This window comes from Cyanistes caeruleus, chromosome 2 (assembly GCF_971803275.1).
Source record: "Cyanistes caeruleus chromosome 2, bCyaCae1.hap1.1, whole genome shotgun sequence".
Classification (NCBI taxonomy): domain Eukaryota; kingdom Metazoa; phylum Chordata; class Aves; order Passeriformes; family Paridae; genus Cyanistes; species Cyanistes caeruleus.
The window spans coordinates 49,670,401-49,692,548 of NC_141702.1; the positions used below are offsets into that span (position 1 = coordinate 49,670,401).

Consider the following 22,148-nt stretch of genomic DNA (forward strand, 5'->3'; position numbering starts at 1 on the left):
AATCTTAGTGCTTGCATTCTAAAATAGGGAAGCAATTCTGATCTTCTCTCAAATACTTCATTAGATCCATCCATAAAAACCTTACATAAGATAGCCATATGTTATCAGAGTATCCAGTTTCCACACCATATTCATGAGCAGCAATTTTTGACTCAGAGTGAGAGGCAGGTTACCTGCCCATGATCTCAGTCTCAATATATTTATTGATTTCGGAATCAAATTAGAGAAATCCAGAACTTTTAACTTTTAAGGATTCAAATATAACATTTAGCATGTTAAATTAACATGCCTTATAGATGACAGTTTAGGACAACAGATGTTTCAGTCCTTCTAAGGATATAACATTTCACCAGAACCACACAAACTTCCTTTTTTGAGAGCAGAAGTTGAACACATAACCTATTTAGACAGTTTCTTACAATCTTCTCAAACCTGCATTATGTTTCATTCCTAGAACTTATTCTTTCACAATATCTCTGTTCAAAAATGAAAGAGGAAGAAATAGCTGTTGGTCTGACACTACATTTTAACAAAAATGTGAAATGTTTTATTCTGACATCAAAGAATTTGAGAAAGACTTTTCAGTTCTTCCAAAGCTCTCTGCTGCTGTGTTTGGGACCAACACAGTAAAACTACATAGGTTTTACATTCCAAGGTTTCCATCCTGTAATGACCATTTGAAAGAAAACTATCAGTAAAAAACACCCTCCTGACACATCTGTACGTCTGTTTTGTCTGCTCACTTTCACAAAATGCTGAATCATGTTTTCTCCACATGACTGACCATACACAGAGATCTCATCTGAACACTGCAGCTTGGATCTGTAATTAGCAATGTTTTTAGTTTGTTTGTTTTCAAACCAGGACACATTGGAAGGTTCTGACATCACTTGTTTAGAGTAGGACACAATGTATCCTAGCTATTTCCTGTTAATCATAACAATACATCATTCCCTGTGTCCAGCAATTTAGGGCTGCCAAGCACATGGAATAGCAAACCTGTGTGTATTGGTGTCCTGATTTTGGCTGGGATGGAGTTAGTTTTCTTCTCAGTAGCTGGTACAGTGCTGAGTTTTGGATTCAGTAAGAGAATAATGTTGATAACACCAATGTTTTTGTTGTTGCTAAGTGGTGCTTATCCAAATCAAGGATTTTTCAAGTTTCCCAAACTCTGACAGCAGGTGCAGGAGAAGCTGTGAGGGAGCATGGCCAGGACAGCTGACCAAACTGGCCAAAGGGATATTCCATATCATGGGACATCATTCCCTGTATATAAACTAGAGCAGACTGTTCCTGAAGGACTGCACCCCATGGGAGGGACCCATACTAGAGCAGCTCATGAAGAACTGCAGCCTGTGGGAAGGGCTCATGTTGGAGAAGTTTGGGAAAGACTGTCTCCTGCTGGAGGAACCCCAAGCTGAGGGAGAGTTTGAATAGTCTGCCCCTGGGGAGAAAGGAGCAGCAGAGATAATGTGTGATGAACTGGCCACAGACCTCATCAACTGTCCACTGGAGGAGGAGGCGGAAGAGAAAATCAGCAGTGAAGCTAATCCCAGGAACAAAAGAAGGGTGGAGGAAAGGTATTCTAAGATTTGGGTTTACTTTTCATTACCTTAATCCAATTTGATCTTCCCATGTTGAATCTGTTTCGCTCACGATGGTGAGTGGTGAGTGATCTCTCCCTGTCCCTACATCTACCCACGAGCCTTTCATTCTATTCTCTCACCTGTTCAGCAGAGGAGGGGCAAGATAGAGAAGCTTTGGTGGGCATCTGAATTCCACCCAGGGCCAACCCAACACACTCAGCTAAGCATATTTGCAAACTTTTAGCTGACACAGTTAACTGAGAGTTAAAAATTTACCTGCAGTAGCTAAGGAAGGCGATGAAGTGCTGATGTGAATATTGAAGTGGAAATCTTATTGTCCCATCTGTCAGTCATAAAAACAAACAAGCCAACTCTATCACTGCCTCACCCTGATGAACAGAGGAGACTCATTTCCTTGTATTATACTTGTACCCATTAATAGCCTATATTCTTTTAAGGCTGTCATTTCTTTGAGGAAAAATCAGCTTTGAGCTTAGTCCTTTCACACGTACTGGTGTAGTAGCTTTGACAAGAGCTACTAGGCAGTGTGTTCATCTGCTACTGACTCTGAAATAGGTCACTAACCATTGCTCCAGCTACATCAAAGTGGACCCCTCCAGAAGTGTCACACCAGTCAGGGCCCACAGCTGGAGTCCTGAAGCCTGGAGCTTTTCATGTCCCATCCAAGAGCAGCGAGATGTGGCAGGAAAGCCTTTGGGCTGTACAGCACAGGAGAGAAGGCTTTGCTCTGGTGCATGGTGCTACTGGAACTGGTCTCATATCAGGCCCTCTGGCCAAAGATGGAAAGCCAGAGAGCCGATCCCACAACACACTGCAGTAATTAAAATATGCAGCAGCTCTGACTTTCCATTTCTCTACCTGACTTCATGCCTACCTTATATATGATGCCTCTTCTGCTTGCTAATAATAGGTAATAACCAGATGCCAGAGCAAGAAATTATCAAGTTTAAATATTGAGTAAGTATATTACATTTTTGAGGAAGTTATAAAGTCAGCATCAAAAGTCAGTAATGCCTACTGGTGCAAGTGAGTGCTGTAATCAGACCGCAGACTAAACCCAAGGCAGTGTCAAGCAGAATGTAAAATGAAGGGTCTGCAAGAGAGGCAGCACATCAGAAGTACGTCTGTATTTGAAGTTTCTTGACAGTATTAAATAAACTCAAATTCAAAAATTACAGTCTTTCAAAACATATGCCCTGAAAAACTTGTTTAATATTTGTAGTCTGGTGCCATTTTTAATATATTTAAAGAGAAAATGTTTACTGCTTTCTTTTGGAAGAACAGCAGTCTGTGTGGAGCACCATTTGCTGTGTTTGAAAGTGACAGATACAGCCATAAAGAAAGGAAACCCTCTTTCACTGCAGTGCTCCCTCTAATTCTCTGTCTTCATTCCCAATACTAATGAAGGGACATTAGAATGCTTTAAGAAACTGTTGGGAAATGCCAGCTCCATGCCACCATGTCACCATGTTACCTTACAAGGCAGACACTGGGAGAGTTCAATACCTCACCCCTGATGGGGGAATATTTCAGTGGTTCCATCTCTGTACACTAACACTCTTCTTGGAAGCAAACTATTGTAATCATTTGTTCATGGAAGGTATGTTTTTTACAGATCAAAGTGGAATACAGTTTTAGCTTGGCTTTAGTGTCCACATTACAAAGTCAATAAAGGAATACATGCTCAATCTATGCTGAAATGTCAAGAAAAAGTACAAATATTCCACGATCTTCATTCACTTTCAGAAATATTTGCCCCCTGCGCTCCAAAAGGCTTGGCACCAAGTGCCATGATATTCTATGAATAACACCAGCACACACACCATGACTTCAGGGAGAGATGATTTTTCAGTGGCAAAGTCTGTGCCAAAAAAGCAGCTGGTTTTTGGTGAATTTGCTTCCAGCTCTGATCTGGCAGAACCATGGCTGGTTAGAATTTTAAGTATACTGCTAAAGTCCAAGGGAAAATAAAAAGAACAGGAGTTTGTGCTGATTCGGGGGAAAGTGGTTGACAGATCTTAAAAGGTCATGAAAATGCAAAAATACTTTTTTTCCTCACAATACATATTTTCACTACTTTTCTGTAGAAACAGAAGCAAGCGGGTTTAGAGACAGGTGCTAAAAGAAATTAAATTCTGCTATAAAACCCCAAATTATTTCTAAATTAGCCCAGAGGTACTACTGAGGACATTGCTACATCAGTAATACTAACCATTTCACAAAAGCTGGAGAGCATGTTGAAATGGAGTGATGTCCCAAAGTGAGAAATTAACTACATGAATTAACTGCAGAAATTAATTGTTATCAAGTACCTTGTTTAAAAAGCTGATTGAGCACTGCTGATAAGAATTTTCAGTAAGCTGTAAAGCAGTGAATCTAATTTGTTTTTCAGCACATTCTGACTTGCAAGCAGATACTGTTTTTGCCAAATAGGTCTATATTTAGTTAGTAATAGCCCTTCTGAAGACCAAAAATATTCCTTATCCCCAGCAGTCCAAAGGGCAAAAGGCAAAATATATGAATAATACAACAGTTAATCAGAGTTCCTACAATAGTCATCAGCCTACAGCTACACACATGTATATGTATGTATATATATATATATATATATATGCACACATGTATATATGATGTATCTATGCATCAGCATACAGCTACATACTAAGTTTCCAAAACTATCTTTCATAATCTGAGCTGTCAAACACTTCCTCCCTGCTCACCAGCCAAAACAAGGGCCTTTCCCAGGCTTCAGTCTGGGACCAGCTGAACAAGCAGGAACAGCTGTGAAATATTCATGTTATAGAAAAGCATGCTAAGTAAAAATTACAATTTGAGCTTACTTCTTTGGCAATAATTCCACATATCAGGGTATGACCTTTTTCTTTAGTCTTTTTTCATTAACAGACATACAGATTCATATATCCATATGCATACAAACCTTCCTCCACTCCAAACACTCTTAAATGCTGGTTTCCTTGGTAAAATTTGTCACATTCACAACATCCCCAGTTACTTTTCAAACAAAAGACGAGCTAGTTTCCCTTATCCCATCAGAAAATTTTCACTCCTTCTTATAGAAAACATCTTAGGGGTATTTATTCAAGTCCAAGGAAAAGGCTGAAGTTGAAATTTGCGTGGGACTGAGGGGATAGGGAGAAGAAAACATAACATGTAACAAATTCCATCTTGTTTTGATTACAGCATGTACAATGCCACCCAGGATGCTTCCTAGAAACAGCATATTTGAAACCAGATATTACACCATAGCAGGAACATATAAAAAAAAATTGTAAATCAGATATTCTCTTCCAGATAATTAGCAGGCAACATGAAGTTACTAAGTACAAGAGAATCATTATTGGTGATGCCGCAGTAAAATCAGCCACAAACTTCTCAGGGAATGTTTCTCTATGTGGACATAAGGCAGGGCTGGTAAAACAGACACTTGAGTGTGTTTGGCATTGAGACAGCTGATCACATCCACATTTATTTACACAGCAGTGTTCACATAAACACAGGGGACATTTCAAGCTGGTTTTGAGACTTGTCTTTGGCATCAGCCACTGGTCCTGTGCCTTCCTTAGAAGACACACACATTTTGCAAACAGTGGCAGGAATCTGAAGTGTGAAGAACTCCTCATGAAAACTAAAGAATAAAACTGGCATCACAAAAATGCCATGCTCAAACAAAAGGTAAGGAAAGATTCAGCAAAATCATCAGAGAACACAGTAAAGGGTAATCAGCACACTATGAAGCTACTGCAGAGGTACTTTGAAATGAACGCATGTAATGCCTTGCAGTGCACTAATATGTATTTAAAATAGCTCCATTCATATTTGTGTCCTCCTAGACTCTTATGATCAAGACTACAGCTGACAAAAAAAAATGTTTGCTCATTGCCCACCAGGTGACCATTCATCTAAAAGTTTCTTTTCACATGTGAGGGATCCAAATGCTGTGACTTCACTAGCTTAGACTCCAGGATCAGCCTTATGTAGGAAAACATTCAATTTTTGATTCAAGACACCGATCAAAAATGCAGAAGTGGACATGTGCAGCCACTGGTCATGCTTTGGATTGCTGAACAACATCCAAAATAACTTACTTCCTTGATGAATTGAAAACATATTCAGGTACAGTAGAAAATTTAAAGGAAAAAAAAGGCCAATGAAAGTTAAAAGAAGATGAACTCTTTTTTAAAGCCTCAAAGCCCTTTCCTCAAACTTACTCAGTTCCTACCAAAAACTACTCATTATAGGTTTTAAACAGCTACCTTTTCACATTTATGGGGCCAAATAAAAACTGTGTGTGGTCACTGTTCCCATAACAAAGGGCACAACATGCCCATAACAAAAAAACATAACATTTGGGGCAATAGGAAGGTCCCTGCTATAGACAGAAGGAGCTTTGCTTCTCACGTCACAAAATCAGAATAGCTATGTCAAATTGAAGGGATGCCCATGTATTTCTAGAATGCTGGAAATCAACTCTTTTAGAAGTGACAAGTGGGTGTGGACACTGATCACGAGGTAGTATAAAGAAAGACTTCATTTTCGAAACCAAGCTTCTGTAAAGCCAGACCTCTTTATGACGTCAAAGAGTGACAAAAAATCAAATGCTGATGAATGGGACTCTTCTGAATCAGTATGTAGTTCAACAACACAACACCACTGTAGAAATATTTACAGTTTCTCCTGTAAACCCCATAATAAGTCACAAAAAACAGATGGAAATTTAATTGAAAAATATGATTATAAACTAAAAAAGAAATCAGACAGAACTGTGCTTTAAACCTACTTTAGTGGCATCCATGTAAGTTTCAATACAAAATCCAAATCTACCAACTTTTAAATGATACTATGTTAGCTTTCATGTAATTAGTTTCATAATATCTGCAATGTATAAACATCAGGTGACTGATATTTTGATCAGAGGTGTGCAGAGGAAAGATGCTTCAAAACAGCACCCAGATCATGCCAGTGTGCTAGTCACCCATCTACAGCCACAAAAGTGGCAAAAGCTGCAACTAAGAGCTTTGTTATCCATCAGTAACTTGTATTTCAAAAATTCTAATGACAATTCCCTATATTAACCAAATCTCTTTGTCCAGTAAACCTTTCCTATTTTTTTTAAGTCAAAAAATATCTGCTGAGCTAACATACAGTCGCCTGCTGGGCTTCCCCAATGAAACAGAGAGGCAGCAAAATAGCCAGTAAAGGCTGCATTGGCATTTTCCTCCACCACCCCAACTCCCATCATGAAAGCTTCCTTCAAAGCAACTGATGCATGAATGAGAAACGTCTGAACCCCAAATCTATTTATATGCTAGACAGCAGAAATTATGATCCTGAAAGAACTGCAGAAGGCAATACAAGACCCTGAACTGCAGGAGAATGAGCGCAGTCTCTTCAAGGACCTGATCTGCAGGAACCCATGGGAAAATCCCCTGTAGGGCTGAGGTGCCCAGGAGACCTCACTGATCTTCAGTGTGCCACATCAGGAGAGGAGGGTGGCTGCATAAGGAGCTCAGGTGGAGCACAAGACCTCAGGGAAGAGGGGGGAGGAGGAGATGTGGGGAGATGTCTGACTGCAACTCAGAAACATTGGCTGGGCACCAGGGAAGAGGAAGCCAAAACTCATCTGGAAGCTGCCAGAGGACAGGAGGTGCCTTTACAGCAACAACAAATGAAGGACCAAACCAAACAGGCACTGGTAACTGTGGAAAAAAAAAAAGACAAGAAGGAAATTCTGGGGAATTACAAGACAGCTTTATTCCAAACCTTGGTAAGAAAATGGAGCACAACCTCCTTGACTCTATTTCCAGGAATACAAAGGACAAAAACACCTTTGCAAATGGCGAAGAAAATTTCCCAAAGGCAAAATGTGCCATATCGACCTGGTTACTTATGATGAAGCCACTGGCTCTGTGGATGAGGGCAGTGCAGCAGACACAATTTCCCTGACTTTCTGAGCAGGCTTTTTGACAGTCCTGCCTTAGCACTAAGAAGTCAAAAAGTTACGGACTAGACTCATGAAAAAGTGGCTGGTTTGACACTCTTAAGACAGCAGTAAACAGGCCAAAGTCTAACTAGCAGCTAGCTATGACTGGCATGTCTCCAGGGTTAAATTGATCAAAAGAGCAAGCATACACAGCCACCAACTTCACATGTAAGCCAAACTCCAGCAATCAAGAAGGTGGGCAAGAGGGCTCCCACCTGAATGACCCCATGAGCTGACAACCAATTCTTGAAACCAAATAAAACCAAATGCAAAAATCTTATGCCTAAGTATCTAATGGGAACTTACAGGCAAAAAAAAACAGCTTTGGAACAGATGTCCTGGTGGTCCTGGTGAAACAACTGGCTGAACACAAACAACCAAGGCATCCTTGCAATGATGAAGGCAAACTGTAGAGTGGGCTGTGTTAGCATGAGTGCATGCTTGTGATGGGAAGCACCCTGTGAGGTTCCTGATGCGTCAAATGGAAGCCCTGTTCCTTGTTTTCAGCTCTCCTGCAACAATTAGAGATTTTTTTGACGGAGAATACAATGACCTATGAAAAGATGTAGATGAAGCTTTGGACTACAAAAGAGGGGCTTCTTAATGACTTAGTGGGTACCCATGGAGAAAGGTAGCCAAGATCATCTCAGTGGGGCACAATAAAAGGAGTAAAGGCAGGGTCATCAGCTGCAGCAAGAGAAACTGTATCTGGATACCATAATAATTCAAAAATCCTACAATAAGGATCTTCAGATACTGGAATACATTTGTCCAGAGGGGCTGCACAATCTCCCTCTGCAGAAATTTTCCACACTTGAGTGCATAAGACTGAGCAACTCAATTTTATTTTGAAGTCAGCTGTGCTATATGCAAGAGATCAGGCCTCCAGAGGTCCAAAGTCTGAATCTCTCTCCTCAACAACAAAGTTCTATGGTAAGCAGGAGGTTGGGAAAAAGAACAAATAGGACTACAGTGTGCATAAATGCAGACCAACTGAGTGTCCATAACACCCACAGATGATAAGGCTGCATATGAAAACTGTTTCCATGAAGTCTGAAAACTTTCTCTGAGAACATCTACTTTCTGCAATATTTAGATTTACATAATAAAAAAATAACTTGAGCAAAGCTGATTATTGAAACACAAGGATTTCTTTGCTTCATCCTAATGTTCTGGACTTTATTTGTAGCATATGTATAATTAATTATATTTTCAATTTAGGTGATGGTTTGTAAAACAAAACAAACCCTATGCCTTTAACTTTTTTCAAGGTGTTTTTTCAGACCACACCTTGGTCTGAAACACCATACCACACAAGGTGTTTTTTCAGAGCTTGTCCCCAACAAACTGCATTCTCAGCTACAGACAACAGACCAATTGCACAACATATTTCACTCTTATGTAAAACACACATGTGGACAGAGATGTGAACACATACCTATCAATACATGTTTGGTTTTTTTAATTGTTTTAATTTATTTTTTTTTAAGAAACTGCATGAAGACATATGGGCTTTTCTTCAGGAAGGTCATTTCTTTGAAGTGCCCTTCCTAATCTGTGACATCACTTCAGCCCTTGACAACATCACACATCTTTCTATTTCAGTCAGTTCAGGTTCAGTGCCACGCTTACTCTAGAGATTTACAGAATAAGGTATAAAAATATCAGTCAATTTGCAGTTTGTCTTTACCTGGCATAGTTTTTCCCATGGTGATTCTTCAGACGATCTCACCAGAACAAAGAAAGCAGCATGAAGTTTTGAAGTAGTATAACGTTTTAAATAAGTGACATGTAAGTAACTCTTCTACTTTCTAAATGGTAATTAGGTTTTTTGTTGTATGATGTGGGTGCGAGACAGAAATCCATTACTGCAAATGATTAACATCTATTTCTCCTCTTTAAGCTTGAAAGAATTTAGTATTATTACCTAGGTCCAACACAGAATTTAAAGTGCAATTCTTGAAATCACAGATGGGTGGAGAACTACAACCACAGTAGCAAGCAACAGATTTCCTCACAGACAGCAGTATGGGCAGAGCTTTATCAGCAGTGCCACCATTCACTGCACCAACAGATGTCAGTGCTCAAAGGCAGTGAGGAAAGTGACAGCAGAGTTAAAGACTGGGTCTGCATCTGCATGTGTCTGTCACTGAATAGTAAAATTTCTATCTCCTTAAGCACTACACTTTGAAAGCAAAATGGCTTTTCTTAGTTTAATATTCTTTTACACTAGCTACTTCCTATTTCCGTGGAAGAAAGCAGACCCTGAACAAAAGAAATTTCAAAAGGCAGAGATTTATATTAAGCAGAGAACTAAGTGAAAAGTATCTGCATAAAAGTATGCAGACACTTTAAAAAAAAAAAAAGTCTCACAGTGGTCTGAATACTAATTAAGGAAGCAAGCCACACTGATCTAATGTAATTTTATTGTAATGTTTTAAAGGCTGATACTGACTTTTAATAAATAATCAAAAAAGAGGGCTTATGTTGCCAAGCAATACAATCACACCTACACAAGTGAGATGATGCAAAATTCTGGGAAGAAAGTATCATAGTTTCTTTCTACTTTATTCATATGAAAAAATACATAATACTACCTCTACCCTAAATGCCAGCATTATGTATCTTCACATGAGTAGTGCAAAGCTGCATAGTTTTCCATTAAAACTACAACTTCTGTTTCTACCCAGTACCAGAGAAAGAAGCTTATTCTTCTAAAAGTATTTCTGAGATGCACAAAGTCTTATAACAGCCAGATGTCCCACAGTCATCAGCTCATTCATTGCACAGAATCATTTCGGTCTTTTGCACAGTATCATGTACCATCTCTTCTGATTTTCACCTATTTTTCTTTTCTTTTCTGATTAGAGATTTGCCCTTAAAAGAAAGGGCCCAAGTTTCATGTAAGTCAGAGTCCACTTATTTTATTCCTAAAACAAGTTTAAAACCAAGGTTTTAATACAGCATCCAAGAAAGAGTAGGAAGACAAATGAAAATAGATTTTACACTTGTAGTTACCCATGCCTAAGTGACTGCATATCTCAGTGCTCCCACAAGGACTGTGAATGTTCAACTTTAACAGTTATAAGAATGTAACAGCAGGTTATGTGCTCATCCAATCTGTTTGAAAAGCTTTTAAAATCAGAGGCATCAAAATGAGCAATACCTGTATCTTCATAAACACTAGCTATAAAATCCAACCAGCTTACCGTGGAGAGTTATAGCAAGTTGTCATATTACTTCATGCAAGCCTTTCTTGGTTACAACAGAGTTCAAACTGAAAATTTCAAGACGCAAGAAAGGCAAACTAGTAGTTTTACTATCCTACATGCCTTCCTTCATAACAGCACTGGAGCACAGCACTCAAGTGTTGCTCCAAAAGCTTACAAAGCTAGTGACCTAAACACAGAACATGAGTCTAAGGTTTAACCTCCCCCTGCAATAAAACAACACATTTAGCAGTGGTTTAGTGGTAAAGCAAAGCTGCTCACGTGCAGTCATGATTCACACTCCAAAACTCAGGTTTAAACTGACCCTAATGAACAGACATGCCCATGCTGGAGACCTGCAGCACAGCTGGGAGTGAGGACAGCCTTCACCCCGCACAGCAACAGCCCTGGTTTAGCAGGGAACAGCAAAACAGGAACCAGGTATCCCAGTTCTGCTCTGAAACCAGCACACTGTGCAGCCTTGTGCGAGTCAACAGGCTGCTCTCAGCCCTAGAAAACCCAACTGCTTCCCCTCCTCAGCAAAGCCTTCTGGACTCTGCAGGCAGGGCTGCCAAGCACTGTGATACAACTGCGGCTTGACCACAGGTCTGTAGAAGGTTTCATTTAGTCCGGTTCGGGGAAGCATGCTCTTCATTACTCATCAATTACGTTTTCGTAACAGACTTGCAGACACCCTTAAAAAGAGTCATGGAAAACAGAAAAACAGAAGATGATGCTCAGAAGTGTGCACACACTCTTTATATCACATGTTTAAAAAAGCCCAGACAACTCGGTGAAAAAAAAAAAACCAACAAAAAACAAACAACTGAAAAATGTTGTGGATAAAGAAGATTTTCACACAAAAGAAGCCAGTATATTGAGCATCTGGTACATTGCCCATATTGCTTAATTTACAGTCCCTCATCCTCCCCCCCTCCCCAGTTATTTTCCTCACTTTTAAAATGACAGTTCTATAAATAACTTAAAAAGAGATCACAAAATCCTTCAAGACTGAATGTCTAAAGACTTTACACAGAGACACATATGAATACCTGAGTTTGTTACCAAAAAGACATGCAACCAGAGTGTCTCATCATCTCTGTACCACCTCAGGTGGCGATTTATTGCCAGAGTAAGTGCTGCACTGTTGAGACAGAGCAAACACTGAATCAAAGCCACTTTTCTGAAGCATTACTCTTACTGTGCCAAATGAGTTAGGAAGACAAATTTGTTATTTGCAAATAAAGGAAATGCTTATCAAGATCTTATCTTAGAGATGAAAATCGCAGAAATTTCCTCTTTTGCTGGCTTCCCAAGCTAGCAAGAAACACACCAACCTAACCAAAGAGGAAGTTAACACACTCAGCAGTCCTTAGAGCAGCATGTTTCAGAAAACTTAAAGGGAAAGTCTGTCCATCTGACAGTTACACAGGTCCTTCTGCAAGGACATTAATTATTTTCCAAAAGAAGAAATCTCCTATCTCTCCATGACTCCCTTTTCAGAAATCCTGTGCTTTCATTAACATTCAAAGAAGGTATCAGAGCCTGGATGTCTATCACTCTTACTTGCTCCCTGAATGAGATAAGACTTTTTTTGGTCTTAACAGTAGATTTTAATAAACAGGTAGAATTTTTTCTGCTTCAGTTTGCCTGCAGCACAGAACTACAGCCTTAAGCAACTATACTCACTATTATGATTTACTCTCTTTATATTAATTGGCTGCCATACTAGCATTAAATACAAAATCATCACCATGAAAATATAACTTTTGCCGAAGCAAAGGAGATATTCCAGTTTAAGCTTAAACTCATGTCTTTACATCACCTTATTTAGTTCTCATGAAAAGAGTCCTGTGTGTCTGGAATTTACATTCTGCCTCTACAGAAAGATAAAGAATTAATCATGTGCTTGTTTTTGGTTTTTTTTTTTTGTTGTTGTTTGTTTGTTTTGTGAAAGCCAGATGTTTTCCACCGTACATTTAAAGCCTTTTCATTTTCCCCACAATTCTGAGTATCCGGTTATAAAGGACATTCAGTTAGTTTTGATAAATTTATCTGTTGAAAGTAGACCAAGCCTGAAGATAGGAAAAATAAATACTCTTAGCACACAGAAAACAGGTGCAAGGCTGTAAAAACATGAACTAATAATTTGGAACACACCCTATTCCAATCAGATATGCACACAGTCACACAGTGAAACACCCCCCTCCAAATCATTATCAAAGTTCAAATACAAGATCATTTGACTGAAGGGAGGCTATGAGATTCTCATAAAAAAACCCAAAAAACCCCAAACAAACAAAACAAATAACCTAAAGCAGCACCTGAAGCAACTTACCTGAAACAATGCCCTTCCCTAAAAAAACCCTAGGGGGTCTTGGCAGGAAGAACATTAATTTGGCAAATATATACCCTATATCATATTTTGGGGACATAAAGATACCTCAGACTATTCTCTACTTTCCTCTCTTTCCAAATGTCACGGCTTAGTGGAGGTCCACTGCATCCACTGTGCTCAGACCTCCACTAAACCATTCTAGGTCTGTACCCACAAACCCAACAAAAGCAGGGGTAGCTTCATGTTTGGTTGGCAAGTTGGGCTGGCTCTCCATAGGTTCTGCTGAGTGCCAAATACAACATGATACTTAATAAAGTCACTGAATCATACTCAGGAACACAGCTGAAGCTTCTCTGCATCCTGTAGTGCCATTAACCCTAAGCAAGCACTTTAACTTGTTTCGTGACATTTTGGATATCATAAGGCAACCCTGGCCACCTCCAGCTGACCATCATCATATGTGATTCCCATCTTTAGGCATTTTATTCACCTTCTCAGTGGCTTTTAAAAAAAACATTAAAAAAAAACAAACAAAAAACAATAAACCACCACAATAAGCAGTATTTATCAGGAAGGAAAGCATTATGAAACATTCAAAAAGAAATAGCAAATACAAAAATTCTAAATTTACTTGTAATCTAAAGATTGCAAGTAAATAAACAAAGCTTTGGGTGAGAAAAAAACCCAAGATTAATTTTAAACTTCAACAAATTTAATAACAACTATAAGATGCCAGCATTAAGGTCACAAGATACTTCATGAAAACTTCTTTCGAAATGCATTAATTGCATCATCAGCATGTTGGCAGGAATCACCATGTTGCTTACTCATTACATGTCAACTCTTTTCCTTTCACTGAATCATGTTCTTAACGAAATATACCATTAGGGAATGTGTTTTTTTCTGTTTGAAACCCAAACCACCCAATACTTACACTGCTGCATTTTAACTGTTCCCTCTCCTATGAAGGTCCTTACAACCTTCCTCTCAGTAAAAGCACTCTGAATTTTGGTCTACAGCAGGCTGGGGCTTCAGTAATTCCTGCTTCGATATTTTCTTTCTCCTTTTCTGTTAAGAGGGTTTGGGAAGTACGTCTCCTGAAGGGAAACGCTTCATTCTGCTAAAGAGGGTTATTACAGTAGATAAAACCTTTGCTCTGCAAAAGTCTCATTGCAGAGATTTGGTTTTAATGGAGGACTTAGGCAAGAAGATCAGTCACCAGCTGCTAAGACACGGCTACTCAGATTTCATACCTTTCATCCACCTGTTCCCTCACCACAGCTAGACCTAGCACCAAGTCAACCCTTTCATTAACACCTCTGACTCACCAGCCTGACAGGAAGTTTAACAGAAACCCATAGTTTTGTGCTTTTTTGTGCTGCTGACTTACTGAGCTGAAACAGCTTATGGAGGGATGCAGTGGAAGTCACAGAAAGTACATAGTGGGAGAGGCAGTCAAAAGTGGTATGAAGAGACTTCTCCTCTTCCAATAGCAAGTATTAGTGACCTCACCTTGTCAGGTAAACACCCTCATAAGGAAGCAAAACTCCATCCAGCCAGCCACTGGACCTTCCTGAGCAGCAGCACCAGGATACCAGGTAGAAGGAAAACAAGTGGTAAAAGCATGCAGGAAGACACAAGGGGCCAATCACCCTTCTACAGCAGTGACTGGCCATCCATAATTTTGCCATCACTCCTTGTTAGTGAAGAGACACAATTATGTCAAATAATTTCATATTTATATTCAAAGCATATATTAGATCTCTGATTAGTACTTTATTTCCATGCTCACAAGCTTTCCTTCCTCAAGATATTGCTGAACATCCCTGTAACATTACTGGGACTTCCAACTAAACTGAATAAAAGCTACCATAGAAAATGAAAACTGAGGACTTAGGGAGCTTCAGAATTCGCACTGCCAATACCCCCTCAATTCAGTTCTTTACAGAAAGATAGATGCAGAGTCCATTTTGCTGACTTGCAACCACTGCCCTGTTGAGTTCATAGGACTGGTGCTCAAATTCCTCTCTGCGGGACTTGCTGCATGACTGCAACAGCTGAGAGCTGCGCAAGTATTTGGAGCACTGCATGACCATGCTCTTCAGATGTTGATTCCAGTTTACCAGGGAGGCTTTTATCCTGAAAACATGTCCAAACAGCTCTGATCAATAATGTGAAGAGTTTCCAAGCTAGTTACCTTATACAAGAACAGCACAGCTGCATTAGTATGGTGCTCCACCAACATCAAGAGCTTTCTGTTCAGCAGGATTAATTAGTCTGGGCAGAGCACCGCACTAATGTGATTATATAGCTTCTAGTACCTGAGCTAGCTCATTCATCGTTTCTATTCCTTTGCCCTGAAATAAAAAGAGCTTAGGTTTTGCTGTTTTCTTAACACCTAAATAACTCCAGCACCATTTTTTCTTGGAAGAGAGAGAAATGAGACTTGGAGAAGACTCAAAATCAGATTTTCCTAATTAAAATAATGCATCTCCTGCCTTCATAGCCTCTCTCCACTATTACCGTCCTCATCTAATCACTTATTTTGCTTGTATCTACTACCTATGAACCTGCAAGTCTTCCCTTGACATCAGGAATAATGATGTCCAGTCATAATCAACCATGTAACAACAACCAACAGTGACAAGAGCAGAGACTGGAAGACATGGCACTTGAGTGGAATAGAATCATCATTGCCTTCCACTCCTCCTTTTTTCCAGGTAGAGAAAGATACTACAGGAGGTACTTGCTCAAAAGAGGGGCCACCTCTCAAAGCAATGAGGGGCAGAGCAAGAATACAAACCACAGTCTCCTGTCAGGACATAGAAACAGAGACCAGTGTGAGGCATACCAGGGACCCAGACCTTGCCCCAGGTCATGGGAGCACTGGAGGAACTGAGTGAAGAACCTAAGGTCTGGCAAATGCAAGTGTGCTGGTATGCTTAAAATGTGCTTCATTGCTCCCTGAGGCATCCTGCATGAGGACAGCGCTCAGGGCAGGCAACATTAGTCCACCCAGTAAAAAAAACAGCAGCCACAAGCCACTGACAGCAGTTGAACAGGAAGTACTGGGGAAAGCCCCACTGCTGGCAGTACTGCTCCTTCTTCCAAGTTTGACTGCAACACACCAACAGAAGAGAAACAGAGGACTATCACAGCACCCACCAGTGTCTCTGACCCACATCCCTTCCCTGCACACAGCCAGGCCCCAGAGGTGTAACACAGCAGGGCAGTTCCCACACACAGACCTTGAGAGCAAGCATATCATTCTGACAGAGAGAAAAGCAGTGACAGCAACAGGATCTCTACTTCTTCATGTTTCCACAAGTATTTTACTCGCTCAGTAAGCATCTAGCATTTCTTTTCCTTTTTGGTAATATTATGTTGGCTTAAGCAGTAAGAGACGTTAAAGAACCTTTCTATTTCCCTCTTGGTTTAAGTTTCACCCAGTTTTTTGTTTGTTTGTTTTTTGGTTGTTCTTTTTTTCTAATATAAAAGAGCAAGCTGTAGAAAAGGTGGTTAAAATTTCTAGAACAAAACTTGGCTAAGAAATGTTGTAAAGTCACAGCATTTCATTGCTTTGTGATTGCAAATGATATTGTGTTGGCTCAACTTCTAAACATGCATGTCAACTTAATATTTAAAACAGTAAATGGACAAAACATCTTTAAGGTATCTCCCTTCTCAGCTTCATGTCAGCATAAAGCTGGCAGGATGGAGCCCTTCCAGAACAGAAATGCAGAGAAGAACAACCTTATTTTTTGGCATTCTTTTCCTTTAAAGCAAACTTGCTTCCTTCTGTAAAAAATATAAGAGTAGTTTCAAATTTGGGTTCGAGATATATGACATAAATCATACAATGCAGACACAAACTCCAGGCTCTAAAGAGTATGAAAGCAGAAAGATTCTTTATGTTTGCATCTCCGGCATTCAACCACTGGACACAAAGAGAAGAACTTTAAGGGATAATACTGGTTTCCCTGCATTAACGGTAGAGTACAAAAGTTGATACTTAAAAAAAGATACAAATTAAAACTATTTAAAGTTTTAAAACTAAGCTAAAAAGACTGCATATTAGAAATCCATCTTGACACTAAGGTAACAATGTGAAAAAAGAAAACAAAAAACAGGGACTAAAGCTTGCAAAAAGCCAAAGAGGAAAGCAACAAAAAAGGCCAACACATGAAACAATGTGAAGCTAGTAAGCACAGAACAGAAACACTGTTTTACTGTCAATGGAAAAAATGTATTCTTTAAAAAAGACAAAAATCTTTAGCAAAAATGCTAAAGTAAGGAACCAAGATGCTAAGGTCACATAGTCATGATTTAGGAGGAGAAGAAACTCCCAGAAACAACACTTAATATTCAGGACTTAAACTGAGGTATGAAGGAAAACAAAGGTCTGGAAACTAAGTGTAGACTCTGTGTCAACTCCTATGTTTAAACAGCCAAAACTCCGGTTTGGAGGGGCTATTGTGAAACTGATACTCTGTGTGGAAGTGAAGGGAAAGATGGAAAGGAAAGAGAGGAAGAAATTGCAGAGATACTGGCCATTTGTTCGTATGCACACATACACATGCATATCCACATGTAATAAAAGGTAACTCAGACTAGCTGGCACACAGAGGGACCAGCAAGACAGCTGTATATCTAACTGTTATCTTCCTCCTCCTGTTTATTTACTTGTTGCAGTCTTCTGTATCACAGAATCGTGTACATCAGGTCTGGAGCCTCATTACTTCTAAATACTTCTACATGGCAATTTCACATAGCTGGAAAAAGAGTTTGCTGGTCTAACTTTCCATATGCCTCAGGGAGGCTGCATGACTAGACCAGAAGACAACATAGTCTCTGCACACTTCAAGATGTGGTCTGTACCGTGTACTCCTAAGAGTTTCTCCCTCCAAAATACCTTTGCATTGGCACATACTACTTATAACTTATAACTAGGCTACACAGTTTGCTGAAATAGTTAAAGTGACACAAGGACTCCAGAGCACAGAACACAGCTTGATATTTGTGAGAGTTTATAATCTGATGCTCCGTGTGATATCGCAGCTCGCTTTTCAGGGCACTCTGTACAAACACACTATAAAAACAAATCATTTTAAATAAGGCTAACCAGGTTTCACAAATACTGAAATACTCTGTAGTAAGTCTCACGCCTATCTCATTTCCATCATCACAGAACATGAAATACATACTACTAATTAATTCATAAACCCTAATCTCTGCAGGCAGCTGAAATTGTCAGTTCGATAAATAAACCAGCCAGCACTGATGGGAAGTTGAACTGTATTATCAAGGAAATTATTCTTCTGCTAGAGGACCCCGTCAAGCTCTGCTCACGACAGCATTACCTAGACACAGTTTGGAGAATTTCTGTCAGGAAGGATTTAAACTGGTACCTGAATCAACCGAGCAGCAGGACCAAAAAAAAGAGGTGGTTGAAGGAAATTTGTCAAAGCACACACAGCTCTGACGCTTTACCACTGTAACCTAAATCGTCTGTATTTCGCCAAATGCCCTCAACTCTTTAGAGAGCCGGCATGGCTGAATAGTGAACCGCAGGAACCCGAGACAGACCGCGACACCTCTGGAGCGATGCCCCGCACCTGCACGCCGCACTCGCGCGGCGCCGGACAGCGCTGAGCAGCTCCTCTGCCAAGAGTGCGGCGCGGGCAGGGCGCCGTGCCCCGCTGGCTCCCGCACCCCCGGAGGCATCCGAGCTCCCCGGCCGAGCCCGGGACGTCCCACGGGGAGCGCAGCTGGACCCGCGCCGCTCCTTCTCCCCGGCGTCGCTGTCCCCAGCCCTCGGCGCCCCGCGAAGCGACCCGTAGCCTGCCAAGCCTCGCCGGGCTTGATTTCTACGCGGGTTTCGGTGCAACAGCTGGAGGAACCCGGCAACATCAGGAGAGAGGAAGGCGCAGCCGGCACGGAGCCGGCCCGGAGCCGGCAGCGCGGCCCCGCAAGCGGGAACACATCGCGGGCTGCGAGGATGCAACAGCGGGCGAAGCCGCCGACCCGCGCTGCGGCTACCGAGCGACAGCCGGCCAGAAAGATCCCCTTCCCGCAGGGAGGAGGCGGCAAGAAGGGTCAGGGATCCACCAACACCGCCGCCAGACCCGGCAGCGACCTGTTGCCCCGCGCGGGAGTGTCGAGGCGCATCCCCCGGAGCCGGACCGACAGTCGCCACCACCCACCTCTTTGATTTTCTCCCTCTTCTGCCGGACCTCGGGGTCGGCGGGCTCCTGCCCCACGGCACCGACGGGCTGACGGAAGAGGCGCTGGGGCAGCCCGGGGGCGCCCGCCTCCTTCCTGCCGCGGGCGTCCTGCAGAAGTTTCTCCTTGTCCTGGCGGATATCTCTGCGGATCTCCTCGGGCAGCTTTTGCAGCGTCTCCTTGGCCTCCCGCAGAGCCCGCTCGTGGTCCGCGCGGATCCGCTCCAGGCTGCCCGCCCCGCCCGCGGCCGCCGCCGCCGCCGCCGCCGGGCCGCCCCCGGGCTGCGGAGGGGCGCGGGGCTGCCCACCGGGCGGCGGCGGCGGCGGCTGCAGGGCGGCCGAGTGGAAGAAGACGCCGCTGAGAAGCTTGGAGGAGTCGGGCAGGAAAAAGATGGCCCCGAAGCAGAGGGTGATGAAGGCGCTGAACACCAGCAGCAGCACGAACTTCTCCGTCAGCCGGAACGCGCCGGGGCCCGCCGCCTTCCTGCCCCCGCCGCCCGCGCCGCTGCCCGCGGGGCCGCCCAGCGTCCCCGGCCCCGCCGCGCTACCGAAGAGCGGCAGCAAGCTGGCGGCGGGCATGACCCCCGCGCCGCCTCAGCGCCGCGCCGCGCGCCCCGCCGCCGCCGCGCAGGGACCGCACCGCACCGGACGGCTCGGCTCCGCCGCCCCCTCCCCGCCTCGGCTGCACAAAGTTTCCCCGGGCGGACGCGGCAACTTTTCTCTTCCCCGCGGCCGCGCTCTCTCTGCTCCCCCGCCGGCAGCGCTCGGCAGCGTCTGCGGGGCGGGCGCTGTCAGCTCCAGCCCATGCCGCCGCCGGGCCGCCGCCGCCGCGGGTGCCGCTCCCCGCTCCGCCCGCGCGGAACTGCCGGGCAGCCGGGGGCGGGGCGGGGCGGGGCCGCCGCCGGCCCAATGGCGGGGGGGGCGGGGTCCCCGGGCTCAGCCGTGGGATGCGCTGCTCTGGGAGCCGCCGGACCCCCGCGGCCGGAGGGGCTCGGCGGAGGCGGCGGCGCTGGTGGCTGGACCCGCCCGTTCGTCCCCGCGGGCGGCAGCGGCCCCGGTCCCGGGAGGGCGGGTGCCCGGCTCCGGTACATGCCGGCAGCGCGCCCTCGCGCACCCACGTGCACGCTGGTGCGCGCACACACGCGCGCGTGTACCCCCGCGCGGGCGCGCGGCGGGGTCTGCGCGCTCACGGGAGCGCGTGCACAGGCGTGCACACACTCGCTGGGGCGTGCGCTGGGCCGGGGGCGGTGCGAAGGCAGCGGGGGCACGGCGGGGCCGGGAGCGACTCCTGACCCACCGGCCAGGACGAGCCCTAATCTATTCTTTGTAAGAAAAACAGGGCTTTATTTTATTTTATTTTATTTTATTTTATTTTATTTTATTTTATTTTATTTTATTTTATTTTATTTTATTTTATTTTATTTTATTTTATTTTATTTTATTTTATTTTATTTTATTTTTCTCTAGGTAAAAGGTCCACCTTTTCCAAGGAAGTACGGTACGTATCTGTGATAATGTGAATATCCGACTTTTCATCTGCGCTGGTACAAATTGAAAGACAGTCATGTGTTGGCACAAGGAAATACAGTGTTTGATAGTGGATCAAATTGCTGCATCAAGCTCCCCAAGCATTCAGTGAGAAGGAAAGTTTCCAAAAAGAATAAGATACCGATTTATTATTTTTGCCCGTGTTACAGAGCAATGCAATAAACAGCAGACATGTGAGATGAATAAAATGTTGTGTCACTTTAACAGAAAAAAGGGAACCCAGCCAGCATCCAGGAGTTTATCTCCAACTTTTTTGGAACATACTCAGGGCCTACCTAGAGTTTCACAGCAGTTCAGCACTGTCATCTTCAACATTTCCCCCAAAATGTTAACCACACTGTCAGAAAGAAAACAGTGAGATATGCTGTTCCCAGAAGTTAGGGTGCTGAGGTTGGTTTGTTTGCGCATTTGCATGGCTTTATTTTGCAAGGAAAAAAAAAAAGACGACGGTAGAGGGAAGTCTGTGCCTTAAGCAAGGGCAGGGAGAAGGCATTGTGTAAGCCTTAAAGACATGATTTTGAAAATGGGCTTGGCATGGATCTAATTTTGCTCCCAGTGGAATTAAGGAGAGTTTTACCATTGACTTAATAGGAATAAAGCAAGGCTGCTGCCCAGTGCTTTTCCAAATCCCTTTCTTTAGAAGTTAGAATATGTAACAGATTAATTAAAAACAGGTTCAGAGAAGACAGTTATGTAGAAATGTTGGAGTGAGTCCTGAAAAACTCCCCTAAGTATATAAGCAAATGCTTCTGTAAAATTTCAGGATTATATATGAAACTGAAGGATCAGGGGCCCAACTTCATATTCAGTGAGATCAGTAATTTAATTTAGTTTTTATTCTGGTTTTCTTTCAAATCATATTTTTTTTTTCCTGAGTTGCATTTTGCCACATTTAAATATGAAACTATTGCTCAAACTAAACAATGAGCACTCTGACTTTGACACACATTTCCCAGAAATGTTTAACATAGCCTAATAGCTGTGCCAAGACAAAATTGTTTAGGGCTGAAGAAATCAGACTGCTTGGGAAAGGAGATAAGAATCCATGGTGATTTTATTTTATTTATTTATTTTTTTTAAGCAACATATAAGGTAGCAATATGGGGTTTAGCTGTTGAAAGACAGTTGACTAATGAAAAAGCTTCCTAAATGGTGAAATACCACTCTCAGCCTCAGCGAGCATATTCTGCTTCAATCACTGCGTATGTGGGTGTGCAATATTTT

At 42.6% G+C, this 22,148-nt stretch overlaps 1 protein-coding gene across 2 annotated transcripts in view; it reads right to left on the minus strand.

Moving 5' to 3' along the window:
• MAN1A1 (mannosidase alpha class 1A member 1) overlaps positions 1-19,990 on the minus strand; it is a 141,415-nt gene extending 121,425 nt beyond the window's left edge. For both annotated transcript variants that reach the window (XR_015283142.1, XM_086876896.1), the window contains exon 1: positions 19,359-19,990. Coding sequence is in view for 1 of the 2 variants with exons in the window: in XM_086876896.1 (XP_086733022.1) it covers positions 19,359-19,955 (597 nt within the window). In the remaining variant the exon portion in view is untranslated. The remainder of the gene's footprint in view (positions 1-19,358) is intronic.
• Between the last annotated feature and the right edge of the window lie 2,158 nt (positions 19,991-22,148).